We start from the raw sequence: 12,268 nt of genomic DNA on the forward strand, positions 1-12,268 counted from the left end.
CTGAGGAGGGCGGGCGACGTTTGCATATCCGCGTGCGAGCTCGCACCGCCCGCCGGCCCCAAGAGTGGAAGCCGCAGCGAGGCCCCACCCCCTCGGGCCAATCCGGGCCCGCGTCGCCGGTGACGCAACCCTCGCGGGGAGGGGGGGGCCGCCAGCGCCGGCCTGTGAGAGCGCGGCTGGGCGGGACCTCCGCATAGCCACGCCCCCTCCCCGGCCGGGGGCGGGGCCAGCGCGCGGCGCCGGGCGATGTTCGGCGGCGGCGGCGGCGGCTCCCGCCATGGTGTGAGGCGAGCGGCGGCGCCGCGATGAGCGGGGCGGCCCCGCCGCTCTTCGACCCCAAGGAGCGGGTGCTGAAGCTGGGCGAGAGCTTCGAGAAGCAGCCGCGCTGCGCCTTTCACACCGTGCGCTGTGAGCGGGGGGGCCGTTGGGGCCGTTGGGGCCGTTGGGGCCGTTGGGGCCGTTGGGGCCGTTGGGGCCGTTGGGGCCGTTGGGGCCGTTGGGGCGCGGGTCGGCCGAGCGCGCCCGGGGCTGAGGCTCTGGCGTTGGGTCCAGCCGGCACAGGCTAGAAGCGGCGTTCTTGACGGCGCGATCGCCGAGGTTCAGGCCGCGCGTTCCCCGCGGAGCGAGCTGTGCCCCTCGCCGGGTGCCGGGGGGTGGGAAACGCGCTCCCCGAGCGGGCAAACGGGAGCGCCCTTGGTGGCCGCTCTGCAGCCCCCCCAGGGCAGGGGCAAAAGCGGCCAGTGAACTGGAGCAAATGGGGCTCTTGAAACTTTAAGGAGGACTGAAGATCTCCCGGGGTGTCTCCTACCCTTTAGATTTCTTGCTGACTCTTGTAACTTGGTGATTTATTCTGAAACCTGTTTTGAAATCTCTCATTCAGGCCAACAAATGAGACATAGAAACTGGCACATCTGTCAGCACTATCACGGGCACATGCAAAATATCCTTTCTGACACCGGAGTTTGTGTTACAGATGAGTGGTGAGGCAGACATCTGTTGGTTAAAAATTTAGTATACAAGTGCACACATGAACACTGAGATCGGGATTTCAGTTTTCTAAAGCTTTAACCACCTGGTGGCTATATTTWACGGCAAAGATCTTTTCTAGTTTCCTATGAGAAGCTCCACAACTGTTTTATTCTCCTCCCTCTAAGATGCCGCTTGGGGTTTTGCCCTCAACACCGGCTTAGCTGGGGCTGCTGGCGGTGTCCTGAGCTCCAACGTCGCTGCTGCCTGTATGTGCCTGCCTGTGCACGGCTGCTTTTCTTGAGCAGCTCGTGTGTAAGTTGGAGCTTGCCGAGCCCCGGGCCGTGCCAACTGGCCGAAGGTTGCGAGCAGGATGGTTGAACTGGGAAGCTCCCCATCTGTAACGGAGGCCACGGGCAGTGGCACGTGGCGTGACGGGCTGCATGGCTCGAGGCGCTGCGGTGGGGACACTCTGTCTAATGGGGCCCCTTCGCATGCCTGGCCCTCTGTGTCTGTCCAGCTGCAACTGGGTGTCTTTTTGCTTAAAACTTGTTTTGAGGGATACTTTAGATGCTGGAAAAGGTAAAACGGAAAGGAATTCTTTTTTTTTTTTTTTTTTTGGTCATTTTGTTTATTGATCCAAAATAAAAATAATGCAACAGAAGTATTGGTAGGCTTCTGACATGCCCATTCTAGTAAACTGAAATGGGTGCTTTAGTCAAATATTGGGGATTCACATTGTCCTTTGCATTTACAGTTACTTTTCTATATCTCATGTGTTTGGACTGGAGTTATCAAGAGTTGCTACTTTGTTTTGTTTGGTTTTTATCCTAAAGCTCATTTTGTGAGAGTTTTTTGTCTTTATCCCTTGCAGCCTAAAAGTGCTCTTTTATTTTTTTACTGAAAGATGTTAACACTTAGACTGAATATTGACTTCGACCTTTACTGACTTGCAATCGGATCTGGGAAATGGTAGTACACTAGCCTATGCCACTAGACTATGCCTTAATAGACTTTGAATTTGCAGCTTTGTGATATTAACCCCAATATGCTTAGAAGATTCCAGGAAAGCCTGTAGATAATGCAGTTTCTTCTTTTTTAGATGACTTTAAGCCAGCATCTATTGATACATCCTGTGAAGGAGACCTTGAAGTTGGCAAAGGTGAACAGGTGACAATAACACTGCCAAATATTGAGGTGAGTTGGGTGTCTAGAAGAGCACCAGGCATAAGGAAATGACTTATTCTTATAAGTATATACAGAATACAGAAGGATATAAAGCTGTTTCAGAGCTACCTGTGTAGCCTTTAAAATATATTTTTAAAATTGCCTAAAAAGTAGATTTACAAAGGATCTAAACATTAAAGAATTGTGCTGTGACTTTAAGTGTTCCCTGTATTGGAAATATGCTGTAGCATGACCCCGACGTGTTGTGTACATAGAAAAACTTCATGTGGATGTTGGCAGTACAAGTTTCCCCTTGGTATTTACTGCTGTAGTGCAGTTCTAAAATGGGAAAGACTGGAAGGGGAAAATTTATTACCTGCCATCCTTCACTGCTCTGCTGATACTGTAACGGAAACCTCTTTTGGTGAGAGCCTCACAGTGAGCATGGAAATAAGGATTTAATCATTTTCCAACTAAGCTAAGTGAAATCATGTCCCTGTTAGTCACCAGCTACTCTTGGTCATGGTTAGCATGACCGAAATTTGAATTAACTGATGACAAATTTTTAAAGGTTGGAAATGATCGGTGGTAATGGACTTGTTATTGCTGTGATAGATTGTGTACTCTTTATAAGGAAAAGACTATTGCAGTAGCACTGATTGGACTCTTCTGATTTAACAGGGCTCAACTCCACCAGTTACTGTTTTCAAGGGTTCAAAGAAGCCTTACCTAAAAGAATGTATCTTAATTATCAACCATGACACTGGAGAATGTCGCCTAGAGAAACTTAGTAGCAACATCACTGTGAAAAAAACAAGGTGGGCGACTTGCATGAGAAAAAAATATCCTCTCCTTTTTGTGGAAATCATTTTATTGCTGAATCTAAATTGGGATTTTATTGCTGAATCTAAATTGGGATACAATTCCACTCACTTTTATCCCTAGCCCTTCTCAATGGAGTGAAAAGCCTGTAGTTTTGTTTGTTTTTCAGTGTACTAATGTAGCTTTTGAGTATTGACTAGCCTTTCTCAATACAGTGAAAAGCCTGTGGTTTTGTTTGTTTTTCAGTGTACTAATGTTGTAGCTTTTGAGTATTGGCTAGTAGAAAAAATAGGAATGGGTTTTCAAATTGAAAAAAAAAAATGCGTGTTGTTGAAGGAACTATTTTCTAATGCATTTCTAGGGGAAAAATCTGTTAAGTAGGTTGCCTACTGTCTTCTGACTTCTGTATGAGAAAATACATAAGTTTTTGAACACATTGCAGTAATACTGATGTTCAGTAATACTGAATGTTGAAAAGTCATTGGCACTGTATTAGAAAATCAAGTCTTAATGCATTCATATGTAGTTGTATGCCGGTATGAAAATGCACCTAGAAATCTAGTGAGGCGGTTTGGAAAACCATGACCAATAATTTCATAACATAAGGTACTATTTGCACCTTCTGGAATCATTTTAAAGTGCTTACTTTTTGACGCAGAGCTGAAGGAAGCAGTAAGGTCCAGTCTCGTATTGAGCAACAACAGCAACAAATGCGAAATGCAACTAAGATTCCAAACAATGTGAAAAATTCTCCACCAAAAGAAAAAATGTTTCCATCTTCTCCTATGGATGATATTGAACGAGGTAAGCAAACTCTATCATGCAAGTTCCATYGTTCACACTGTCTTATTTCTCCTGAGTTCTGTCTTCCTGAGTTTGAGTAAGAAGAGGATTTGGTTGTACTGTAGCACTGGAATCGACTTGGTCAATTCCCATTTGACATTACGCCTCACTCTTTTTCTGCACTCCACAGCTGCAACATATAGGTTACRGTGCTTTTCAGCTCAAAATACATTTTAAATTATTGGATGAGACTTATAAAACTGAGGTTCAAATGAAAGAAACGGCTAAAAGCCAGGATGAATCAACCCTCAAGCAGTGTCATATATGTATTCTTGAAAGACTGATTTAGTGAAATTCTCATATTTCATTGAGTCGGAGCTTTATTTTCCTTTAGAGAACAAGAAAAATGACAAGTGGTAATTACTTGCTGTATCAGTGCTGACAGGTGGCAGTTTCAATYGACATCTGCCTCCCAAGATATTCTGAATTCCATTAAACAGAATTCAGATGTGTCATTATGAGATTTTTTTTCCCTATTTGGTCTCTGACCAGAAGTCTTATACAAAATAAAACTGGCTGCCAACATATATCAAGTTCTTTTGTACTGCCAGTCCAGTTTTGTACGCTACTAAAGAATGCAGAATATTTAAACAGGGCTGGAAGTAACCTGTTAAGGTCATCTAGTCCATCCCTTTGTCCTAAAGTAGGATTTCTAACATGATTATTTACCTGTTCTTAAAGTCTGCTAGTTGCAGATTCTGTGTTCTCTTTGACAATCCACCCAGAGCTTTGCTSTCTTCGCAGTCAGGGTTTTTCCTAATACCTTATCTAATACCTTATGACATTAAGGCCAGTATTATTTTCATATTTATCATGCAAGTATAGAACAGGTTATTGCTTTTTTTTTTTTTTTTAAGCAGATCTTAATGTCCTCGAAGCTGCTATCATTCTCTGTGTGTGATGATACCAGCTGTTTCAATATTTCCTTGGAAACTTTCATTCTCCTCTGGATGGACTCTACTGGTCCAGAAGTTTTCTGAAGTTAGTGCCTAAAATCAGTTAAGTGGTTTAGCTAAGATTTTTGCAGGGCCAAGCAGAGCAAGAAGAATGTCACACAGGTTTTATTTATTTTTAAATGCAAAGAATCACTGAATTGCAGAAAGCTGAGACTGGCAGGCACCTCTGGAGACTGTTTAGTCTAACCTATGTGCTCGAGCAGGCTGCCCAGGATTGTGTTCAGTCAGTTTTTTTATATCCTCGAGGATGGAGACTCCACAGCCTTTCCAGGCAACCTATTGCAGTGTTTGACTAACCTAAGTGTGGTGAGGAGGCTTTCTTTTGTTCTAATGGAAATTCCTGTTCTTTCAGTCTGTGCCTGTTGCTTCTTCTCCTGTCACTGGGCACAACTGGGAAGAGTCTGACTCTGTCCTACTCTTGTCTTTACACCTTTCTATCAGATGCTTATAAATACTGATATGATGCACCTTGAGACTTTTTTTTTCTCCAAGATAAACTGAAGAAAAAAGTTCCAGTTTCTCCAGTTCTCTCAGCCTCTTTCCATATGAAGGGTGCTGTTGTCCCTTAATTATCTTTGTAGCCCTTCACTGGACTCGTGCCAGTCACTCTTAGGCCTTGGTATAATGTTTGTCACTTCTGCAGCTGCATGATAAGTTAGAACTATGTTTAGTGATCCACTGAACTCATGCACTTGGTGCAGGATTGTTGACTACTAAATTCCATGTGGATGTGTAATTGATTATTCCTACTTAAGTGTCCTACCCTGAGGTTAGTCCTTTCAGTCTTTTTTCTCTTTCTTTCTTTTCTTTCTTTTCTTTCTTTTTTTTTTTTTAAGATCGCTTTAAATATTTAAATTCTAAATTTATTTTCTAGTATATCTGCAACCATTCCTTTCCTGCTTGAAAATGTAAATTCTCTCTAGCCTTTTTTTTCACAATTCTAGATAGAGATCTTATTCCTTATGTGTTGGTATTAATTTTTGGCTACTTGCTTACAGTATGTTTTTTTGTTTGATTGTTTCTTTGTTTTGCTTTGTTTTTAATATAGTGAGAGTAGGAAGGAAGGGGAATTAAGTAATAGGGCTTTCTGCCCCAGACAGATAGGTTATAGATCAGTCACTTTGGTCTTTCTTCTCCCGAAAGCCTAGAATGGATAATCCAAGTTACTATGTAAAACTACCATCATCTACCATGGTTCAGTGGTCTGTTTCAGACTTCTTATTTTAGCAGTATCCCTGTACTTCAGCCCAATTATTGTGCACTTTTTCCACAATACTGAATATCCTCTATATACTGGACTGCAACAGGTATATGTCATAAATGCACAGTGTGCATTTATACAATGCACACTATACAATCTATACAATTCTATAYAATTGAATAGTATAGAATTGATCTATACAATTGTATCCTCTGTAATGCTTTGGTCCCGTGAGTTACTTCACCTAGAGTACAAGTTCATTGAGTCATAATTTGCTGTGTTAACTTCCAGGATTTCTGGTCTACCTCTTGTTGTTCTAGTGCTTTTTTTCCCAGGCTTATAAAGTGAACAAGGATKTGGTGAAATCCTCCTGCCGTGTTCCTTTGGGTCTTCTGTATGCTCAGCTTGGTTTTGAGCAAAATGTCAGGCTGTCCAAACACATGTTTTGATTGCARTGCTAAACTGCCAGGAGGCATTCTGAGTTCAGTGAATCACAGATGTTCAAGTTCATCTTGCAACTAACTTATCTGTGTGCTTCTAACTATTTTTTTTATTCAGTGGAAGGCATCTTCCAGATGCAAAAGCAAATACAGAAGACGTGCTAGTTGCAGAAGTCAAAGGGTGTGTGGGATGTTCTACTTGTGGAGTGTGGGTTAGCACTGGGCTTCACAGTCAAACTTGTTCTAATGCTTGGCTTGAAAGGGAGAAACTGCTCTCACTGTGGGAGCAGAAAACCACATTACAGGCCAGATGCTCACTTAGACCCTTTTTTCAGTTGTTACTGTGCATAAATCMAATGTTCTCTAGCACATACCTGACTGCTATTGACATTTTTGTTCTTATATTTCAACTATATTGAATGTTAACAAGAAACAATTATTTTTTTGCAGAGCTAAAAGCAGAAGCCAGTATCATGGACCAGTTGAGCAGCTCTGACAGTTCATCTGACTCTAAAAGTTCTTCATCCTCTTCATCCAGCAGTGAAAATAGTTCTAGTGATTCTGAAGATGAGGAGACGAAATCTTCTCTTCCCATGTCAATTCCATGTCTGCAGCCACAGCCTGCTGTATCTGCCATGCCACCACAGGCTGTCCCTGACAAAGATGCCAGTCATAACAGATCCCAGGAGAGTAGTGGTCATATGATGAATACGCTACGTAAGTATAAAGGCTGTTCTTTTCTTAGTACACAATTCCAGACATCGAGGTTCTGAAAGGAAACCATATTGTTTTTAAGTATGTCTCTGTTATAATTAAAATTGTGGGAAGTGATGCTAGGCCCTGATTGTTCAGTAGAGGTTTGAATTAGACACTGGGATAAAAGTTTCTTGGCCCCCAGAGACACTGAATTAAAGCTGATGCAGTTGAAAATATTTCCTAAGCTCTTCTGGCTTCCTCCCAGTTATATACATTGGGACTACAGAACAGTAATTTTCTATTGGAAATATGTGGACTAACAGGGCACTCCCAAAACATATGATTATAATTTCTTGGGTAGAACTATGGGAAAAGTACTATCCTGGTAATACCCTGATTACAGAAGAGACAGTGTATTTTTAGTTGCTTTGGTTGCTATTATTCATGGCATTGTTCCACTGGACAACATGGCAAAACTCTCAACATGGCATATAAAGGAAGGAGGCTGTTTGCTTTTAGGGCATACTATCTTATTTCACCTATTCAAAGAACTCAAGAAGTAATTCAAAGAATTGCAAACAACTGAAGAAGTAATTCAAAGAATTGTTGTTCCTTTTTTTCAAAAAGTGCTTACTAGGTAGAGAATTGTTTAAGTTAGGTACCTAAACAGAGCAGCAGGAGTATTTGGGTGGAGAAACTGTGAGTATTTAGCTGTGGTGACTCTGCCTCCTTAATTACATGCCTAGATCCAGGCTCCCAGTTTGAAGGGATTCCCATAAGTCTGCATTGCTAAGATCTTTACAACTTTATCATTTATATGTAAATTGGTTATAGTGCAAGCTTGAACTCTGGCAGTCTGCTTGTTTGCATTATCTATTAAGTAATATTTTTTCAGTAACTAATATTTAAATACACAAGTATCTGTGTGATTTATGTACTGCATTAACAGAGATAAGATTAGACCAAAAAATCCAGTGATTTCATGTTGAAGTTCTAAATGCTGTTTTCAATCTACTGCCACCACCGAGAACAATGTCTCCATGTTTAAAATTTCCGTAACTTTAATATGTGACTCATTTCAACCTTTATTCACAAATAGGATTCCCCACACAGTGTGCTTTAAATAAGCATCCTGAAAATGAGTCTAAGCTCTGTCCCCAGTGACCAAATCCCAGCTGGGAAAGTTTCCCCTGAGGAATTCCTGTATGAGTACTGGTGGCTCAGGCCATTAGTCCCAGTTGTCTCAGTGGGGAAAAGCGCTGCTTGACAACATGAAAACTGGAGCAGGGGAAGCAGGTGACTTGRTTTGAGAACCGTGTAGGCAGGTGTATCCTCTCAGCAGCACCGAGCCTCAGGCTTGAATATCTGAGCTTGCCTCGGTGTGTACCTTAATCCTCTGTACTTCTGTTAAGGTTACACATTCTTAACACCTTGTGTCCCAGCTTCCTGTGTTGGTAACACTTAAAATACATTTCAGTGAGGCAAACTTTAAAAAAAAAAAAAAAAAAGAGGAGAGAAAAAAAAAAAAGAAAAAAGGTCATTTTCAAGGCAAAGGTGTTGTTTTCTTGCTGAGAGAAGCTGGCAGGAGAGAGGGGAAAATAACGGGGAAACCTGGAGAAGCTGGATGGATAGCACATGGTTCTAGCTTGGATGGCAAATGAGTTCTCAGTCAGGATCCTCTCCAGTAATGCCTTTCCTCTCAAATACTATTTAACTAAAATAAAACACTGAAGCAGCAAATGTCAGCACAAACACTTTGCTCATCTAAGCCTGTTTTGAGCTTTGACTACCTATATGCATGCCTATAGAATCAGATTCATAGGAAGTAATAGGGCAGCTTTTTTTTTAAACCTTGTACATACAGAAATCATCATAAAATCACACACCTGGATTTCTCTAGGAAACGGCAGGGATGCCTACCCTCAAAATACTACTACTTTTTTTTTTTTTTTTTTTTCTTTCAGAAGTTAGTTACATAGGCTCAGGACTTGCATCATGATGTAATTGCAAGTTCTGCACTAATCAATCTGCTCTTAATATTTAATATGTCTGTAAATAATTTATTCAAACAAGAGTTTTTAAATTTTTTCTAAGAAAAAATCAGCATAAATTCACTGTTCTAGTGTTTTATACACAGCACTCAATGCATCTTTTCTTGATGCTTGGTGCTGATACATTAGTCATGAAATAAGCCAAACTAGCACAGTGAAAAATTTAGTGTGACAACTGGCAAGTGTAAAACATGATTTTTTTCTTTTAATTTCCCCAGTCTCCAATAACTTGCATGAATAAAGTTAAATGTAATATAGTCACTAATTCAGAAGTCTGGGAAATGTAATTTGCAATCTATTTCACCATCTTCATATTGCTAATAAGCAGTTGGCACTGTGAAAATTGAGTTAAAATTTTATTTTTCAATTTTATTGCCAACTTRTAAGTACAGTTGAGTCTACATGCTTCTTCAGAGTCCTACTTAAATGAATGCTGTAAGCTGAAAACCACCAGTTCTAGGTTGTGTTACCCTGCCATTTTTCTGAAGGTCTRTGTTTTTTTAGGAGGCAGCAATATAAAAATGGACCCAACAGTCTTGCCTGAAAACAAATCCTCATACTTTGTTCTGGAACTCAGAGTTCTTCTTTTTCCCATTTGTTGACTTTTAACGAGTATTGGCACTTTAACACTTGCTGCRAACAGCCTTCTTCACTGCTGGTACCTTGCACAAGCAGTGTTTGCTGCTTTGCTGCRGGGAATCACGTATCCCTTTTTAAGCTTTACTGATAACACGCTGTAAAGCAAAAGAAGCCTAAATGCAGCCTTAAGGATGTCAGTGTTACTTGCAGAAATTGTCTKCTTGATGACACTTAGCTTGGCCCTCTTGTTATGTTGGCTTGCTTTTGGGAGTTGGGAGCTCTTGGGAGTTCCTTTTTTACTCRCCTGCAAAAGTGATCACTGAAGGGTGCTGCAACTGAGAAAAGAGCATGTGAAAATGCTCTGACCAATTGGGTTCTGAAATTTTTTGGCTGTTGAGACCATTTTTGCACAGCCCTCAGATTGTTTTTCATGGTGGTTTGGCAGGAGAGGTGTGAATAAAACCATAATAGCTGGAACAAATTCTTTAAAGTGAGTGGGAAGTAGCTAGGTATGCTGAGAAATCTTCCTAGCATACTGCTATTTTTCTAGTTGGTTATCTGTTATCCTGGAAAGATTCCCCTCTCCTATCCCTTGAGCTTATGGACATCTATTGCAAACATAATGCATCCTTTCTTCTGACTTCCCCATTTTAAAATAAATATAGTCACCAAATGAGAGCTCCATGTTAAATTTCTTTTCATGTTTTGCTTGTTCACTTGCTCCCAAACCTGTTTGACATAGTAGGGCACTGATACATCTTTAAGTGGTACTTCAAAGAGCTGCTCTTGATTGAGACACTGCTTTGTTTTCAAGCACAGCCCAGTAGTATTCACATGCATTGAAAAACGACAACAAAACAACAACAAAAAGCCTTTTGTTTTCTTACAGAACTAGCAGTTTTCCCATTTAGGTAGTGTGAAGATGTGGGTAACAAATATAGGTGTTGCTTGCTGTGATCTGGCGCTATTAAATCAATGCATTGGTGGCTAATAATGTCTTTCCTAGAGGAAATGYTAAGAGTTTAATATCACAGAAATGCAGTCTCACAACAGTTCTGTTGCTGGGGAGGTAGGTTTGCCAGGTTACGTGTAGTCATTCACATTTGGCATGTTTTGATAGCAGTTTTTGCAAGCCTTTAATTGAAAAAGGAGCATTTGAGAGAAAAATTCTTGATAAAGATTAATGATGATTTTCTTTTTTTTTAAGGAAACGACTTGCAGCTGAGTGAATCTGGAAGCGATAGTGATGACTGAACAAATTTTGGGCCTTAAATGCATCACTTTTTTGCTAAAGTTGTCTTGGCATTTGTTTTGCACTAAGGTTAGATTACCAGAGACTGGAATGAATGTCATCAATTTTGATAATGAAGACATCTTAATTTTCTACTGACACAYCTGCAATTCAGCAGCATTGATATCTTGTCAGTGCTTTAGTTCTTTATCTTCCAAATTACTGTATTTACAGTAAAAATGTGTATGATCTGATTTTGATTATTTTTGCCTCAGCCACCTGTTGTACTTGAAGATTTGTAACAGCTAGTTACTTTATATAAATAGTTATGGAATAGAGAAATCTGATATTTAGGGAGGCAAGTTTCCTTCCTGTCTTTTAAATATTTAATGCTGACCTTGCAGCTCTTACTTGTACAGGGTGATAGGGAGAACAGCTAAATGAGGTCTGCTGTGTCAGCCACACTTTTTGTTCAGTTCACAGTTCATATCTTTAAGGAAACTGCTGAATAATGTGGTCCACTAAGTGCAGTTGCAGTTTACAATTGTTCAACACATTGCTGAATTCTTAATTTCATTGTATTATAGAACTTTATATTTCTCAACCTAAGATTCCTAAGGGAGCCTGACTATTCTCTGCCTTTTTATGCAGCTTGAACAGGCTGGTCTTTTTACAACATTTTTTGTATCTAAATTTAGATAACTGCAGAGAGCAATGAATTTCTTTCACTTAATTCTGTAACAGAAATCAGAAAATTTCTTTGTAGGAGTATAAAGTAATTTAATAAAGCAATATTTATCATTATGGGGCTCATTGACTGGTTAAGAATTTTACTTTCTACTTATAGTAGTCATGCTAGCCAACAAGACAACTAATTTAAAAACAAATAAAGTAGTAAAATGGTAACCAATGCACATTCCTCACCCAATCTGCAGGCCTGAGATGTTTGTTGCTCTTGCCTACATTGAGACAAGCACTAGCCAGAGCTTGTTAGATGATTGCAGCAACGCTGCTATGGAYTTTTTACAGTACCACTGCATTTTGTTTTAATAGATTGTATCCAAATGTCATGGTAGGAAATATTGCATTACAGAAGAGAAAGTGTTTATGTAGGCTTATTTTTTCCTCCTTTGAATTTAAAGGTCTGAAGAACCTCAGGTAAGAGTCGACCTTTCATCCTGAGACTAGGAGTTTGTAACTAACAGTGGCGAATGTCTGTGGGATGAATATTGAGGAGATAAATCTCTGTTCAGTCTTGCACAGAAGCCTCTTTGCTAGACTGCTGGTCAAATCCCAGCACAGTGACTAAGCTGAGG

At 40.6% G+C, this 12,268-nt stretch overlaps 1 protein-coding gene across 2 annotated transcripts; it reads left to right on the forward strand.

Annotated features, from left to right (window-relative positions):
- Positions 1 to 257: 257 nt before the first annotated feature.
- EAF2 (ELL associated factor 2) lies at positions 258 to 11,752 on the forward strand. Of its 2 annotated transcripts, XM_026044459.1 has the most exons (7): positions 352 to 408; positions 881 to 980; positions 2,069 to 2,163; positions 2,815 to 2,951; positions 3,614 to 3,759; positions 6,846 to 7,112; positions 10,929 to 11,708. In XM_026044459.1, exons 2-7 carry the CDS (start codon positions 974 to 976, stop codon positions 10,973 to 10,975), a joined length of 699 nt encoding a protein of 232 aa, XP_025900244.1. In that variant the 5' UTR covers positions 352 to 408; positions 881 to 973; the 3' UTR covers positions 10,976 to 11,708. The 2 variants fall into 2 exon arrangements, with proteins under 2 accessions (XP_025899517.1, XP_025900244.1); XM_026043732.1 differs by lacking the exon at positions 881 to 980 and having other exon boundaries at positions 258 to 408; positions 10,929 to 11,752.
- Positions 11,753 to 12,268: the final 516 nt, after the last annotated feature.

Source organism: Nothoprocta perdicaria, unplaced genomic scaffold (assembly GCF_003342845.1).
Source record: "Nothoprocta perdicaria isolate Ctin4 unplaced genomic scaffold, notPer1 scaffold_0, whole genome shotgun sequence".
NCBI classification, from domain to species: domain Eukaryota; kingdom Metazoa; phylum Chordata; class Aves; order Tinamiformes; family Tinamidae; genus Nothoprocta; species Nothoprocta perdicaria.